At 42.4% G+C, this 18,461-nt stretch overlaps 1 protein-coding gene across 2 annotated transcripts in view; it reads left to right on the forward strand.

Annotated features, from left to right (window-relative positions):
• Positions 1 to 11,787: 11,787 nt before the first annotated feature.
• Positions 11,788 to 18,461, forward strand: part of LOC127567524 (disintegrin and metalloproteinase domain-containing protein 12-like) — a 48,664-nt gene continuing 41,990 nt past the window's right edge. For both annotated transcript variants that reach the window (XM_052010520.1, XM_052010521.1), the window contains exons 1-2: positions 11,788 to 11,896; positions 15,839 to 15,951. In XM_052010520.1, the coding sequence (XP_051866480.1) occupies positions 11,845 to 11,896; positions 15,839 to 15,951 (165 nt within the window). In that variant the 5' untranslated portion in view covers positions 11,788 to 11,844. The remainder of the gene's footprint in view (positions 11,897 to 15,838; positions 15,952 to 18,461) is intronic.

Here is an 18,461-nt window from a genome sequence, read left to right on the forward strand (position 1 = left end):
ACTCGCTCACCCGGGCAGCCACGCCATGTTGTTGTCGCCGCGTCGTCATGGAAACCACCCAGGCTGACGGCGGCTTCCTTTGTGCGGGCTCCTGGGACTTGTAGTTTTTCCGGTGCCGTACTTCCGCCCGGATGGCTGGCGAGACGGGCGGAGGAGACTACAACTCCCGACAGGCTGTGCGCTGCAGCGGTGCGGCTGCTGGCAGCGCGATGACAACAGGGGAAGAGGCCATTCAGCCCATCTCTTTAGGCTAGTCGGTGTTTGACTTCAAAATAACTCACAGGCTGGCGTGGGACTGTCATCCATCCAAAACTAAGCAAAATGGCCCATAACCAACCTCTATCATTTTAAAGTGGCAGAGCTGATAGAGAACTTGATCAGTATTTTAAAGATAAGACAAGATATCTTTATTAGTCACATGTACATTGAAACACACAGTGAAATGCATCTTCGCGTAGAGTGTTCTGGGGGCAGCCCGCAAGTGTCGCCACACTTCCGGTACCAACATAGCATGCCCACAACTTCCTAACCCGTACGCCTTTGGCATGTGGGAGGAAACTGGAGCACCCGGAGGAAACCCACGCAGACACGGGGAGAACGTACAAGCTCCTTACAGACAGCGGCTGGAATTGAACCTGGGTTTCTGGCGTTGTAATATCATTATGCTAAGGACTAAGAGAGACTTGATCAGTATTTTAACTGGGTCACTGGCGTTGTAATGCTAAGGATTAAGAGAGACTTGATCAGTATTTTAATCCATTAAATGCGAATCATAGTACTATTTTCCAATATCTGTGATGAACCAGCATTGTTGCAGTTCGCAGAGAACACTTGTTTCACTTTTTTCAGCCAGCTGAGAATTAATTTACATAGATGGAGACAGAAGAGACTGCAGATGCTGGATTCTGGAGCAACAGAAAACTTGCTGGAGGAACTCAGCTGGTGGAACAGCATCTGTGGATGGGAAGGAGTTGTCACTGTTTCGAGTCAAGACCCTGTCTCAGTCCTGTTGCTTGGAATGGAGGGCTTTAGTTACAAGGAGATATTGGGTAAGTTGGTTTGTTCTCACTGGAGCACGGGAGACTGAGGAGTGACCTTGTAGAGATAGTCACAGTGTTTTTCCCAGTGTAAGGTACTCTAAAACTAGAGGGCTTAGATTTAAGGCAGGGGGAGAAACTTAAAGGAGATCTGAGGGGGCAGGTTTTTCACAAAATGAGAGGTGGTTATCTGGAACAAGCCTGTCAATAGGAGGTGGTGGAGGGAGATACAATTATAACATTTTAAAGGCATTTGGACAGGGACTTGGAGAGGAAAGAAGTGGAGGGATACAGGCCTGTGTAATGTTATTACAACGCCAGCGACCCGGGTTCAATTCTGGCCACTGTCTGTAAGGAGTTTGTACGTTCTCCCCGTGTATCTGCGTGGCTTTCCTCCGGGTGCTCCGGTTTCCTCCCACATTCCAAAGATGTACGGGTTAGGAAGTTGTTGGCATTCTATGCTGGCGCCAGAAGCGTGGCAACATTTGTGGGCTGCCCCCAGAACACTCTACGCAAAAGATGCATTTCACTGTGTGTTTCGATGTACATGTGACTAATAAAGATATCTTACTGCAGGCAAATGTGATTAGCATAGATAGGCATCATGGTCGGCATGGACGAGTTGTGCCAAAGGGCCCATTTCTATGCTGTAGAGCTCTATGACTCTATGATTCTATTTGTAATTCCCCAGACTCACTTCCTTGGGGACCTTTGTTAATTTTCTACTTGCTTAAGTAAATTCTTGCTCTCTGTTTTACATTTTTTGACTAGCTTTACCTCATTCTCCAAAGATCTGCCACTTCATCTTGATTGACTGATCCTTTAAGCTAATTTGCTAGTTCACTTCAGCTAGCTTTGCTTTCATGCCATAATAAATGAACATTGAATTATGACGCAGTTGCCTCAGGGCCCCTCACGATAAAGTCCTCAATGAATTCTGTATCCATTGCACAGAAGCAGCTCAAGTACCCAACTTGCTATCTGGTTACCTGTGGAACATGTTGTTCTAAGAAACTTTCTGCAAAAGATGTCCTTGAACTCTTCATCTAGGCTACTTTTTCCCAGTCTATATGAAGATTAAAATCCTCCATGATTATTGCTTTACAAGCTGCCATTAATTCCTCCTTTTACTCTATGATAGAGTATGATAGAGTCATAGAGCAATACAGCACAGATACAGGCCCTTTGGCGCAACCAGCCCATGCCAACCACAGTGCCCACACATCTAGTCCCAATTTCCTGCTTTCTGCCCATATCCCTCTGAGGCCCTGGTCTGATGTACCTATCCAAGTGCTTCTTAAATGATACAATTGTACCTGCCTCAACAACTTCCTCTGGTGAGTATATTCCATTTACTCAACACCTTCTGCATGAAAAGGTTGACCCTCAGGTCCTTTTTAAATCTTTCCCCTCTCACCCTAAATCTATGCCCCCTAGTTTTGGACTCCCCTACCCTGGGGAAAAGACGCTACCATCCACCTAATCTATGCCCCTCATGATTTTATAAAATTCTGTAAGATCACCCCTCATTCTCCTATGCCCCAAGGAATAAAGACCAAGCCTGGCCAATCTCTCCCTATAACTCAGGCCCTCTAGTCCTGGTAACATCCTTGTAAATCTTCTCTGTACTCTTTCCAGTTTAACCACGTCTTTCCTATAATAGGGTGACCAAAACTGTTCACAGTACTCAAGTGTGGCCTCACTAACATCTTATATAACTGCAACATAATGTCCCAACTCCTGTACTCAGTGCCCTGTCTGATGAAGGCCAGCATGCTAAGCACCTTTAACATCACCCCGTCTACCTGTGACACCACTCTCAATAAACTATCCTTGCAGGTGATTACCCTGAGGGGACCTATGCAACTCCCACATAACTTCTTGCTTTGTAACTTTTTTATTTCAACCCAAGCTGCTTCCACATCCTCATCTCCCAAGTTTAGGTCAACCCCCATCTCCCCCTTCTCCCCTCCATTGTGTAAAGACTGTCATTAATTAACAGCCACTCCTTCAACTTTTCCCAGCTTCCTGCCTCTTCTTATTGACATGCATTGTCTTGCCTCTGTAATGGTTATCAGATCATTTTTATTTCTATTTGAATTTCAGTTCATCTGCTTTGTCTTGATTGTGACAGGCTTCCAGATACAGGGCTTTTAGTTTTGCCCTTGTATTAGTTTTGAAACCTCTCTCCTTATCTGCTGATTTATAGTGAGCTGTGTACTCTCTATCCCTTCCTGTTATGTTTCCTCTTCCCATGTCCAAAACTAGAGGGCATAGGTTTAAAGTGAGAGGGGAAAGATTTAAAGGGGACCTGAGGGACAATATTTTCACACAGAGGGCGGTGAGTAAATGGAACAAGCTGCCAGAGGAAGTGGTAGAGGTGGGACAATTTACGACTTTTAAAAGACATTTGGACAGGTACATGATAGGAAAAGTTTACAGGGATATGGGCCAAACACAGGCAAATGGGACTCGCTCCATTAGGTAACTTGGTCAGCATGGACAAGTTGGGCCAGAGGGGCTGGTTCCATGCCGTATAACTCTATGACTCTGTGTTATCTCTCTGGCTACATCTCCACACTTTGATTTACCACATTCCTGCAAATGTTATCATTTGACACAAATCCAGAACAAATGAGCGAAGCTGACTGGTACCTCCACCATAAACGTTCATTCCCTTCCCTAGTACGCAGTCTACCTTCCAATAACTTTCCCACGACTGACATCAGGCTCACCAGCCTATAATTTCCCGGCTTATTCTTAGAGCCTTTCTTGAACAACAGAACAACATTAGCTATCCTCCAGTCCTCCGGTACCTCACCCATGGCTAAGGATGTTTTAAATATCTCTGCCAGGGTCCCTGCAATTTCTGCATGGGCCTCCCACAAGGTCTGAGGGGACACTTTATCAGGCCCTAGGGATTTATCCACTTTAATTCGCCTCAAGACAGCCAGCACCTCCTCTTCGTAATCTGGATACGGTCTATGACCTCACTACTCTTTTGCCTCAGTTCTATAATCTCTGTGTCTGTCTCCAGAGTAAATATGGATTCAAAAAAGTCATTTAATATCTCCCACATCTCTTTCAGCTCCATGCATAGATGACCACACTGATCTTCAAGAGGACCAATTTTGTCTGCTCGCCTTTTGCTCTTAATATAGCTATAGAAACCCTTGGGATTCTCTTTCACCTTGTCTGCCAGAGCAACCTCTTGTCCTCTTTTTGCCCTCCTGATTTCTCTCTTAAGTGTTCTCTTGCATTTCTTATACTCCTCAAGCACCTCATTTGATCCTAACTGCTGTGATGATATTGAGTGTACCATCCGTGAGCTCTAAACTTAAGTCAAGACTTTAAGTTCTATCTGGCATAAGTATCTACAAGTAACCTCACTATAGGGAGATTATACTGTGTCAACCTACACTGCAAGGACTAATTTACTTCACTACTTTAGTCTCCATGCAAAAGTCTAGCTGTCAATAATCACTGTTTCAAGCAGTGGGTCCCTCCTCCCAACCAAGAAGAAGATACTTCCAGCTAATGAAGCAGTTTAAACACAGTTTATTTTATTTCAAGTGAGACACGTTTAATTCCAATAAGTAATTCTAAACAACGACTTGTAACTTACAAAGGATTTCCGAACACAAGTACGATTCTTACAAGCTGAAAAGTCATACCAACAAGTTGTGGATGAACAAGTCATCTGTCACAAAAACCAAAGGCTGAGGAATGAATTCTAGGTCTTCTTTCCGTAACCCCTTCTCTCTGTCATTCCCGCCAACCCTGACTGCTTTCTAACATTCATACAGTTTTTCCACTAAGTTGAAATCATTGGCATGTGGTGTTTTTTCAACCACATTTTCAGGCCAGGTAACTGGAGTGTTCAATTAAGTAAACGTGGATCCTATTGTTCTCTTGTTTATGTTGAGAGGCTGAGCAGGGAATATTGGTTAGAAGTTTAACTTAGCAAACAAGAAACATCTTGAGCCTTGGACAATTCTGCTGTTTTTGCAAAAGGGATTTTAGCTTAATGGGCAACCACTTCTTGACCTTTGGACAGTTCATGCTGCTGTGCTAAAAAGCCGAGGTTAGCAATAAGCCTTTTTGGGGCCTGGAAAGTGAGTATCCATCACACTGCCCATACCTGATACGCACTACCTTTTTCTAAAATTGATTGTAATGTGTGAATGGTTAACATGTTTAGATGGAATTCATCTCATCGCTGTGAGATCAATGCTCACGCTCAACCACTTGGCAAGAGAAATTGTAGAAAAAAATATCTGGTGCCCATCCAATAAAAGTTGCTGAAGGTAGAGCAATGGAATTGAACTGTCAGACACAGGTTGTACAGAATTGAGCAATTTGAAAACATTTACGTGGAAGGTGTTATGACATTTTACAAACCAGTAATGTCAGTAGAACATGTATTAACTTATTTCATTACTAAAAGTAATTATAGGAATGCAAAATAGGTAAGTATTAAAAGATTGATGGGGTAGTGTTTTGGCAAGAACTCAATAATCACCCAAGGCAATATGTCAGCATTCCGCCTAGTGCTAATGAACTCACTGAGCATTCTTAATAGCCAGATCTTCCAGTACACCAGGATCATTGGAATCCTGTTGCTGTTCGTTCCAGCATGGACAAAAGTGTTCTGCCAGCATTGGTGGTCCTCAGTGCAGTGTCAGCCAGCACCAGTGTAGCTGACCTGCTGCACCCATAGAGCAACACTAAGAGTTGGTGAGCCCTGACCCTCAAACCAACCACCACCAACACCCCCACCCCCAACCCCAGCTTCCTCCCTCCTACCCCAGAGTCTGGCTGTCGAGGCTGTCAATATAATCAGGGTCATTGAATGTTCCGCAAGAAATTGCAGAGAGTTGTGGGCACATCTCAGTCCATCATGGAAACCAGCCTCCCCTCCATGGACTTTGTCTACACATCTCACAGCCAACATAATCAAAGAGCCCTCCCACCTTGGACATTCTCTTTTCTCGCCCCTCCCATTGGGCAGAAGATACAGAAGTTTGAAAGCACACACCACCAGGCTCAAGGACAGTTTCTGTCCCAACGTTATAAGATTTTTGAAAGGATTTCTTGTACAATAAGGATGAACTCTTGATCTCACAATCTACCTCATCATGGCCCTTGCACTCTATTGTTCACCTGCACTGCACTTTCTCTGTAACTGTAACACTATATTCTGCATTCTGTTATTGCTTTTTCCTTTGTACTACCTCAATATACTGATGTTTTGAGATGATCTGTATGGATGGCACACAATGTTTTTCACTGTACCTCGGTACATGTGACAATGATAAACCAATTCCAATTATAGACGTCTTTGAAATTCAAAAATATTCGCTAATACTCAGAACACATGAAAAAATTGTTGCAAACTAATTATCACATAATCCAAGAATCAACAGTTGGATTTCTGGATATAGCTGAATTCAATTCTGTATTGCTTTAAAAGAATGATGAGTCAATATCAATGTCAAACAATGCCAGAAGCGACCTGTACCTGAAGATTGCAATTCTACTGGTCACAGAAGCTCTCTAAGAACTCTGAACTTAGCAACCAAGAAAACCAACACTTCCTCCACAGATGTAGAATTACAGACACTTAAAAGAAGGGCATTTGGCCCATCATGTCTATGCCCACCAAAAATAAACTTTTGTTAATCCTGTATCCCGACCCTTGTCCGTGTAAATTGGTAAATTGTTTTTTCATTATTATTATCATTAGTATTATTGTAACATGTACCGAGGTACCATGAAAAACTTACAACCATCCATACAGATCAAGCACATTCCAAAGTGCATTGAGGCAGTACAAGAGAAAGCAAGTGTTACACAGCTACAGAGAAAGTGCAGTGCAGGCAGACAATAGATAGATAGATAGATAGATAGATAGATAGATAGATAGATAGATAGATAGATAGATAGATAGATAGATAGATAGATAGATAGATAGATAGATAGATAGATAGATAGATAGATAGATAGATAGATAGATAGATAGATAGATAGATAGATAGATAGATAGATAGATAGATAGATAGATAGATAGATAGATAGATCTTTATTAGTCACATGTACATTGAAACACACAGTGAAATGCATCTTTTGCATAGAGTGTTCTGGGGGCAGCCCACAAGTGTCGCCACGCTTCTGGCGCCAACATAGCATGCCCATAACTTCCTAACCCGTATGTCCAAAGACTGGAGAGCCAGTGTTTTAATTCCGAACATTTTTTGCATTTTTTTTTGCCAGGACCATGTACCTTGTAAACAAAAGTGAACAGCATTGAGTTATAAGGTGCAAGGTCATAATGAGGTAGATTGTGAGGTTAAGAGTCCATCTTATTGTATGAGGGGACTGTTCAATAATCTTATAATAGTGGGATAGAAGCTGTACTGTGACAGGATAGAACCAGGGCCCTGCAGGTTATGGTTTTTCAAGTGCTAACAAGGGCTGTTTAAATGTGAGGAGGGATTCTGTCACCACAAACCACGCAGAGGGTGGGGATTCTTTGGAAATCTCTCGCCTAGAGTGTTGGGGATGCTCAGCCATTGGTTGTTCTGGTTTGGTTGGTTTGGTTTATCATTGTTACTTGTACCAAGGTACAGTGAAGAACTTGTCTTGAAAACCGTTCGTACAGATCAATTCATTGCACAGTGCATTGACGTAGTACAGAGTGAAACTAATAACAGAATACAGAGTAAAGTGTCACAGCTACAGGGAAGTGCATTGGAGGTAGACAATAAGGTGCAAAGTCATAACAAGGTAGATTGTGAGGTCAAGAGTCCATCTCATCATATAAGGGAACTATTCAATCATCTTATTACCATGGGATAGAAGCTGTCCTTGAGCCTGGTGGTATGTGCCCTCAGGGTCCTTCCTGATGGGAGAGGAGAGAAGAGGGGAGTCCATGGAGGGGAGGTTAGTTTCCGTGATGTGTATTGGTATTTTGGTATTGGTATTTGGTTTATTATTTTCACTTGTATCAAGGTACAGTGAAAAACTTGTCTTGCATATCGATCGTACAGATCAATTCATTACACTGCGCAGTTACATTGGGTTAGTACAGAGTGCATTGAGGTAGTTCAGGAAAAAACAATAACAGTACAGAGAAAAGTGTCATAGCTACAGAGAAAGTGCAGTGCAATAAGGTGCAAGGTCACCACAAGGTAGATTGTGAGGTCATAGTCCATCTAATCGTATAAGGGAACCATTCAATAGTCTTATCACAGTGGGGTAGAAGCTGTCCTTAAGTCTGGTGGTACATGCCCTCAGGCTCCTGTATCTTCTACGTGATGGCAGAGGAGAGAAGAGAGAATGACCCGGGTGGGTGGGTTCTTGGATTATGCTGACTGCTTCACCAAGAAAACGAGAGGTAAAAACAGAGTCCAAGGAGGGGAGGCTGGTGTCCGTGATGTGCTGGGCTGTGCCCACTACACTTTGCAGTTTCTTGCGGTCCTGGGCAGAGCAGTTGCCGTACCAAGTCGTAATGCATCCAGATAGGATGCTTTCTATGGTGCATCGATAAAAGTTGGTGAGTGTCAAAGGGGCCACGCTAAATTTCTTTAGCCTCCTGAGGAAGTAGAGGTGCTGGTGAGCTTTCTTCGCCATGGCTTCTATGTGGTTGGACCAGGACAGGCTATTGGTGATATTCACTCCAAGGAACTTGAAGCTCTGAACCCTCTTGACCTCAGCACCATTGATGTAGATAGGTGCATGTACACCACCTCCTTTCCTGAAGTCAATGACCAGCTCTTTTGTTTTGCTGACATTCAGGAAAAGGTTGTTGTCATGACACCACGTAACTGAGCTCTCTATCTACTTCCTGTACTCCAACTCATTGTTATTTGAGATACAGCCTACTACGGTGGTATCATCTGCAAACTTGTAGATGGAGTTAGAGCAGAATCTATTCATTCAAATCAGAGACTGATGGGTTTCTGGATATTAAGGGAAATGGACTGTGGTAAAAAATCAACTATGATCCTGTCGACTGGTACATTGGGCTCAAGGTGCAGAATGATGCACTCCTGCTCTTACTTCATGTTCTTTTGTTCTTTCACACAGATTGTTTTGCCCACATCTCTCACTGAGTGAAAATATTTCTTCTCAACTTACCTGCTATGTATGCTTCTACCAGTTAATTTAAATCTACATGCCCTAAATGCTGCGCAGAGAAATGGGTTTTCTTGTTTGCTTTTTTTAGTTCTTCAAGTTTTATGAACCTCAGTTAAATCTCCCTTCATGGCACTCCTTCAGTGGATATGTTTTCATAAATAAATAAAATCTTGTCTGTCATTCTGAGCAGACAGGCATTCTTAGCGAGATGGCTTCGAGTCTGATCTGATTCACCAGATAAAATGCAATGTTAATCCTGCCTGATGGGTATCATAGGGTATCATATTAAGCCAGAAATCCAGACTCCGGCAGTAAAGGTGTGGAAATTTGATTTTGCTAAGGGAGTTAAATTTATCTAATTCTATCACTTGGAATTTAAAAGCTATCTCCATGATTGGTGGTCATTAAACTACTGAACTGTTGTGAAACAAAACACCACAGTGATGACATCCTCCATTGGATTGTGCGGCACTATGGTGAAGTAAGCTCACTTGCAACTCCCTCGGAAAGCTAAGGAAATATGGCATGTCCCCAGTGAACCTCCAATTTTTACATATGCACCATAGAAATCATCCTATCCAGATGCATCACAGTTTGGTATGGCAACTGCTTTGCCCAAGACTGCAAGAAATTGCAGAGATTTGAAAATGCAGCCCAGTCTATCACGAAAATCAGCCTCCCCTCCATTGACTCTGGCTACACTTCCAGCTGTCTCTGCAAAGCAGCCAACATGATCAAGGATCCCTCCCACCCTGGTCATTATCTCTTCTTCCCCCTTCCATCTGGCAGAAGGAATAAAAGTGTGAAAACATGTACCACCAGGCTCAAGGACTGCTTCTATCCCATTGACATAAGACTTTTGGACAGACCTTTTGTATGATAAAGATGAACTCTTGATCTCTCAATTTACCTCATCATGGCCCTTGCACTTTATTTGTCTACCTATACTGCACTTTGTCGGTAACTGCAACACTATATTCTGCATTCTGTGTTTTTTTGTCTTTTTTACCACCTCAATGTACTTACGTATGGAATGATCTGTCTAATGGCATACAAACAAAAGCTTTTCACCATATCTCGGTACATGTGACCATAATAAACCAATTACCAATATTAAAATACTAATAGGATTGAATTGGGACAGATCACTAGTTTTAATCTGGCCATTGCTGAGCCATTGTGTGGCAACGTCAGGGACAGAGTTATATTCTATTGCAATTATTAATTACCTTACTGTGTCATGATAGATTGGAAGGGGAAGGCTACACTGGGAGAAACACCAAGCACACCTAATAGTGAGCTTCAAGCAGATCTACATGCATGCAAAGCAGGAGAAAGGAGCAAGTGGTAGATAGAGCCAAGCAGTTTCACCACCAACAGACCAGATCAGAGCTCTGTAGCCCTGTTACATTTGATCGTGAATGGTGGCAGATAATTAAGTGGTGAATGGGAGGAAGAGGTTCCGAGAACATCCACATTGGCTGGAAACACTCAGCTGTCAGGCAACATAGAGTCATAGTCATAGAGTAATACAGCATGAAAGCAGGCCCTTTGGCCCAACTCGTCCATGCCGACCAAGGTGCCCATCTGAACTAGTCCCATTTGCCCGTTTTTAGCCCATATCCCTCTGAACCTTTTCTACCCATGTACCTGTACAAGTGTCTTTCAAATGTTGTTATTGTACCTGCCTCAACCACTTTATCTGGCAGTTCATTCCACATACACGCCACCCTCTGCGTAAAGGCATTGCCCCTCAGGTCCCTTTTAAATCTTTTCGCTCTCACTTTAAACCTTTCCCCTGCAGTTTTTGATTCCCCAACCATGGGAAAAGAAACTGAGCGCATTCACCCTATATATGCCCTTCGTGATTTCATACACCTCTATAAGGTTACCCCTCAGTCTTCTGTGCTCCAAAGAATAAAGTTCTATCCTGCCCAACGTCTCCCTATAACTCGGCCCATTGAGTTCTTGCAACATTCTCATAAATCGTCTTTGTGCTCTTTCCAGCTTAGTCATCTTTCCTATCACAGGGTAATGATCAAATGTAGCAGGACTACAGAGCTCTGATCTGGTCTGTTGGTGGTGAAACTGCTTGGCTCTATCTATCACATGCTGTTTTCTCCTGTTGTCTTTCCCAAGACAGGGTAACCAAAATTGTACACAGCACCCCTGATGTGGCTTCTCCACCGTCTTGTATCTCTCAGTGAATAAACATCTTATATATGGAGTGGCATTAGTTCAAGAACAAACAGGAGTGAATTAAAAGTAAAAAAATAACACACACACATACTGTAAATCTGGAATGAAAACAGAAAACTTGAAACATTCAGCAATTCAGGCGACATCTACGAGATAATGAACTGCTGCCAGTCTGAGATCCTTTGCTCCTGTAGTTAAGTAAACCTTTGATATTGTTGTTGAAAGTTTGAGCTAAAATTTCAGAGAACTTTTATTTTTGGTAAGGTATTCCAGGAAGATTAAACTATTCCAAGAATCAATAAATGACCGACGAAAGATTAGATTTCATAATGGGCGGAGTTACTTCTCTTATTGCTTAAGTCAAGGAGGCTCTGCATTCTTAAAACACATTCAGTCTAAGCAATGTGTCAAAACAGGTGACGCTTTTGCAGAATTCAGAGAGCAAGAAACCCTTGAAGTTGGAGCACCAATGGAATCAATACAACTACTTGTCTCCTTTTTGTTGGCCACAATTCCCAGAGGTACAGTAACAATTAATGCAGTGCTCAGCAAGTCCTGGATCGGTTATACTGAATAGTGCAGTCAGTGTAAGCAATGTAAGTGCAAGCAAACAGGGCAACGGTCACAGATATCAAAGGGGGCAGTAACTGCTTACATATTGAAGTGTGTAAATTAAATATTGTACCTGATTGTAGTGCTTAAAAAATTGATTATATTAACAGATAATTTTTAAGAAGTTGGATAAACAATGACAGGTAAGAATGTGCATGAAATGGAGTGTAATGATTTTGAATTTATTGTTAACAGAATGAACAAATGTGCATATATACTTCAATGTTCAGTGTTCTTGCAACATGCTATATGTAAATATACAAACATAATTTTAATGTTATATTTCTTTATTGCTTCAGCATACCAAACATATGCACACATATACAATCGTGCACCAATGTATGAATAGCTGCACATATATAGTGAATGACTACTTATTCAGTGCTGAGCATATCTTTGATTCATGAAATCATTACATTGTTACGGCACAGAGGAGATCGTTCAGGCTGTTGAGTCCAGCCAAACTCCTTGAATTCAGTTCCATTTCCCTTCTCTTTCCAAAAACCCTATTAATTATTTTCTTTCAGGTGCTCATCTAACCCAAGGCAAACCCAACAGGGCACAACTATGTGTTTCAGGTTTGGTCAGGTTGGATATCAAACCTTGTTTCCGGGCCTGGGTTAGATTGGAATAATTGGCAGCTTTATAAATTAGTGCACTAACCCTCAGGACTTCATAAATAAATGCATTACATAAATAAAATGATACTTGTTATCTGGGGCAATACAGGGTCTCTGTCGTGCTAATTCAGGTGGGAAATGCCCGAATATCCTGGGTGGCAGTGGTTGGGTCAGGTCGGATATCAAATGTTTACATTCCTTTGACCTGAGTCCGGTTTGGATTGTGGTCAGGTTGGGTTGAGTTTTAATTTTATACCTATATGTCGAAACCCAATTTCCCATTGAAAGACTTAAATAACTGCTTCCAACACCTTTATTGCCAGTCAGTTCCGGATCATAACAGCTCTGAGTAAAAGATATTCCTCACATTCCCTTCTGTGCCTTCTGTCTATCATTTTAAAGCTGTGTCCTTTGGTTCTTGATTCTTATGTCAAGCCTTATCTAAGCTCTTGTACATTGCCATCACATCTCCCATCAACCTTCTTTGCTCCAAGGACTACAGCTCTAGTTTCTTTAGTCTAACTTCACTCTGGTGAAACTTTTCGCCTTGGTTCAAGCAGAATGGACGTGGTGGGCTGAAGGGCCTGTTCTGTGCTGTACGTCTCTTTGACTCATTGACTCAACATTACAGCTGGCGGAATTCTAACTCATTTCAATTATTTGGTGGGGCCGAGAATATCAGTGGCAATTAATGATCCAGCAGTGTTAATTAAGTGTGAAAGTGCAAAAACTTACTGGAAATTAGTCAAAGCAAGAGACAATCTGTCTTTCTTAACAGCATAGTAAAAGCTGTCAACTCCAAATGTCAGTGCAAAAAATATTACCCTCTTTTGGCAAATATTATGAATTGTGCATCAAAGTTTAACATGAATCCAGCTTGTCCTTAACAATTGTTGATGACAAGACTATGGTTTCGGCTGAGCTATTGTACGAGCAAAATCATTTCTCTGCGTGTGTGTGTGTGTGTGTGTATATATGTATGTGTGCATTGTGTGTGCATGTTTGTGTGTGTGTGTGTGTGTTTAACATAGAACATAGAACACTACAGCAAAGTACAGGCCCTTCAGCCCACAATGTTGTGCCGACATTTTATCCTGCTCTAAGATCTATCTTTCTTTTTCAATCTTTTTATTAAGTTTCAAATTAATTTCAAATTAATATACATAACATTAGTGATTATACACATGGTACGAAGAGATCGGGATAACAATAATAACACTCACACACGGAGTAAAATATATAATCTGAACCTCCCAATCTCCTACTAAGTGAGCATGATACAAAAGAATTTGAAAGCTAAGATCTATCTAACCCTTCCCTCCCACATAGCCCCCTATTTTTCTATCATTCATGCATCTATCTAAGTCTCTTAAATGTCGCTAATGTATCTGCCTCCACAACCTCTGCCGGCAGTGTGCTCCATGCACCCACCACTCTCTGTGTAAAAAACTTCCCCCTGACATCCCCCTTATACCTTCCTCCAATCACCTTAAAATTATGTCCCCTCATGTTAGCCATTGTCGCACTGGGAAAAAGTCTCTTTATGTGTGTGTATGTGTGTGTTTGTCTGTGTGAGAGAGGGGGTGCATGTGTGTTGTGTGCGCAAAGGTGTTATGCATGTGTACATGCATGTCTGAGCTGTGCTAATAATTTTGGCCTCTTTCCCATTCCAAAGTTTAATTGCTCTGCAATTAAGGGTAGCCGTGCTTCATTTCCCAAAATGTAATGTTCTCAAGTTCCCTTTCTAAACCATTCTGCTCAGCAAGTTAGGCAACATGTAAGGAGAGAGAAGCAGGTTAATTTTCAAGCTAATGGCCGTCATCAGAACTGGGAGAGGTAAGCAGAGTCTGAGATGCAGAGAAAGCAGGGTGAGGTAGACTTTAGTAAGGTCTTTGACAATATCCCATGTGGGAGACTGGTTTAAAAGGTTAGGACCATGGGATCCAGGGCAAGTTGGCAAAATGGATCCAGATTGGCTTGGCAATAGGTAATGGCAGAGGGTTGTTTTTGCAAGTGAATGCATGTGACTTGTGGTGTCCCGCAAGGATTGGTGCTGGGACCCTTACTGTTTGTAATATATGTGAATGATTTGGATGTGGATATGGATGTGGGAGACATGATCAGTAAGTATGTGGATGACATGAAGATTGGTGGAGCTGTTGATAGTGTGGGAGGTAGCCTTGGGCTGCAGAGATATATCAATGTGTTGGTGAAATAGGCTGAAAAATGGCAGATAGAGTTTTGTCCAGACTAATGAGAGATGATGCATTTTGGGAGTCCTAATGATGCTAGGACATGCACCATGAATGGTTGGATCTTAGGGAATACTGAGGAACAGTGGGACCTTGGAGTACAAGTCCATAGATCCTTGAAGGTGGCAACATAGGGAGATAATGTTGTTAAGAAGGCAAATGGGAGGGCCTCAAATACAGAAGTAGGAGGTTATGCTCCAACTTTATGGAACCTTGGTCAGACAGCTGGAGTTCTGTGTGCACCATGTGAATAGGAAGGATGTGGCAGCACTGAAGAGGGTGCAGAGGAGATTCACCAGGATGTTGGCTGGGATGGAACGTTTCAGTTGTGAGGAGAGAGTGGAGAAGCTGGGTCTGTTCTTCTCGATGTGGGGGAGGTTAAGGGGGAGTGTGAGGGTGTATAAAATTATGAGGGGTATAGATAGGGTAGACTGCAAGAAACATCCCCATAACAGATAAAACTACAGGACATGGATTTAGGGTGAAGAGATTTAGAGGAGATATGAGGGGGACCTTCTTCACCCAGAGAGTGCTAAGTATCTAGAATACACTGCATGAGACAGTGGTTGAAGTTGGATTGCTGACCCCATATCTCAATGACCACTTGGATTGCCTAGGCATAGAAGGCTATGGACCAAGTGCTGGGAGATGGGATTAATACGGAAGTGTGGCCATGGGTCGATGTGGATGAGTTGGGCCAAGTGGCCTGTTTCAATGCTGTATGATTCCAGGACACTATGACTCTAGGCGGGAACTTGGCTGGAAGGCAGGAAAAAAATGGAATAACTAAAGAAATGCTGGGAGAGGTATAAATAGGAAAAGATGAATAAATATCTGAAATGTTGACTATTTTATTTTCTACAACTGCTGTCCGATCTGTTGTTTCCAGCATTTTTTTTATATCAGATTTCCGCATCTGAAGTATTTTGATTTTGCAGTTTTGGTTACAGTTTTAGTAACATTAACTTCTTCCTTGCAGGGAAATGCTGCTTGCAGAGTCAAAAGGGACTCTGTCAGTCTCAGGCACATGAAATAGTTGCGGTGGAAAAACTGACCGAGCCCTTGAGCTTACTGTCAAAGAATACTACAGGGGTGAGGTTGCCTGCCTTTGCTCTTTCTTCTCGTTTTGTAAAGAAAAAGAAACAGTGGGATGTGCTTGCTTAAAAATAGATCGAGAATTCTGATTTTCCTGCTCTTCATTTTATTTTAAGTTTGTTCCAAAGATGTGGGAATAGGAGTCAAGACCAGGAATGATTTCATATTTCACAAAGACGTAAAGGAGGTCATTCAGCCTCCAAGTCTATGCTGGTTTTCAGAGCAATTCTTTTCCCCACTTATTTCCCTCTATCCTGCTCTCTCATACCTGCCTATTAACACTGCTCTTCGCCATTTCTCAAATCATCCACATACAGTAGAGATAATTTATAGATAATTATAGATAATTTATAAAGCCAGTTAACCTAACAACCCACATGCCGTTAGGATGTGGGAGGAAACTGAAGAACCTGAAGGAAACCCAACCCACAGAGTCACAGGGAGAACATGGAAAGTCCACCCAGACAGTGCCTGTGGTCAGAATCAAACCTGGGTTGCTACACTACTTGCAACTCCATTGCATCACACACTGCTATTGCCCTTGAAGTGTTGGTGAGCTGCCGCTTGACATGCGGCCGTCGATTTGGTGGAGGTAATCCCGTAGTGCTCTTAGATAAGGAGTCAATGTGACATCAAATGTAAGCCACCAAGAATGGCTCCTGCTACCCTCCAGTGGGATGTGGGACCAGTCATCTGCCCAGTTTCGGATAGAGCAGGTCCCTTTGGCAATTCCGTCTTCCTGCATGTTCCTGTGCATGTCCAAAGTGACATCTATAACCTCTTTCACAAGAGAAGGAAAGGACAATTGCATTTCCGCAGTGCCTTCCACATCTGTCTCTAAACATCTCAATGAATTACATTGCACAGAAACAGACTGTTTGGCTCAATCAGTGCATGCCAGCATTTGTGTTCCAATTGAAAATCCTCCTGTCTTTACTCCTCTAAGTCTATTACACATAACCCTGTATTCTCTTCTCACTCATATGATGGGTTCAGCCTATCCCTACATCCATATCATAAGATATAGGACCAGAATTAGGTCATTCAGCCCATCGAATCTGCTCTGCCATTCAGTCATGACTGATATTTTTGCAGCCCCATTCTCCCGCCTTCTCCTCATAACCCTTAACCCCTTTACCAGTCAAGAACCTATTAATCTCTGCCTTCAATACATCCAATGACTTGACTTCTACAGCCCTCTGTGGCAACGAATTCTACCGATTCACCACCCTCTGGCTGAAGAAATTCCTCCTCATCTCAGTTTTAAAAGGATGTCCCTTTATTCTGAGGCTGTGCCCTCGGATCCTAGACTCCCCTACCAATGCAAACCTCCTTTCCGCATCCACTCTATCCAGCCCTTTCAGTATCCAGTAGGTTTCAATGAGATCCCCCCTCATCCTTCTGAACTCCATCGAGCACAGGCCCAGAGATATCAAATTCTCCTCATATGTTAAACCTTTCATTCATAGAACATAGAACGTAGAACATTACAGCACAGTACAGGCCCTTCGGCCCACAATGTTGTACCGACATTTTATCCTGCTCTAATATCTATCTAACCCTTTCCTCTCACATAGCCCTTCATTCCCCTATCATTCATGTGTCTACCTAAGAGTCTCAAATGTCTCTAATGTATCTGCCCCCACAAACTCCGCCGGCAGTGTGATCCATGCACCCACCACTCTGTGTAAAAAACTTACCTCTGACATTCCTGGGATCATTCATATGAACCTCCTCTGGACCCTCTCAGTGGAAGCAAAGTCCACATTCTCACCCTTCTTTTAAATTCCCCATTAGAAGTGGTGTCAAAACTTAGTCTGTGGTGTAGTGTCCGAAAAATGACAACCGGTTTGCATATATAACAGCAACTCACCAAAGAACACATAGATGTGTTTTAGAAATGTATTTGTAGAATAGATACTAGCTGGGTCATTGGTATTACATCCAATACTCTTCTCCCCAGAAGTACCAGCAAGAGCAGACGGGATCTTGGGTTCAACATCTCTTGTGAATGATGTCAGTCTCATGTCAGCCCACATTTTTGTGTTTGTGTCACTGTAGTGCAGATTGAACCTGGAAGGTTCAGTTTACATGGTGTTCCTTAATACATCCCTGAAAACTCTTCCCTGCTGATATATTTCAGGTGTCAAGCAAATTATTGGAATTGGAATTGGTTTATTATTGTCACATGTACCAAGATACAGTGAAAAACTTGTCTTGCATACTGTTCATGCAGATCAATTCATTACACAGTGCATTGAGGTAGTACAAGATGAAACAATACAGAATGCAGAATAAAGTGTAACAGCTGCAGGGAAGTGCAGTGCAGGTAGACAATAAGGTGCAAGGTCATAACAAGGTAGATTGTTAGGTCAAGAGTCCCTCTTATGGTATTAAGGAACCGTTCAATAGTCTTATAACAGCGGGGTAGAAACTGTCCTTGAGCCTTTTAAACAACCAGTGATGAGATTTTCCTTTCTCTGGGCCTTTTGCATCTTTTATTTCCA

Source organism: Pristis pectinata, chromosome 2 (assembly GCF_009764475.1).
Source record: "Pristis pectinata isolate sPriPec2 chromosome 2, sPriPec2.1.pri, whole genome shotgun sequence".
In the NCBI taxonomy this organism is placed as follows: domain Eukaryota; kingdom Metazoa; phylum Chordata; class Chondrichthyes; order Rhinopristiformes; family Pristidae; genus Pristis; species Pristis pectinata.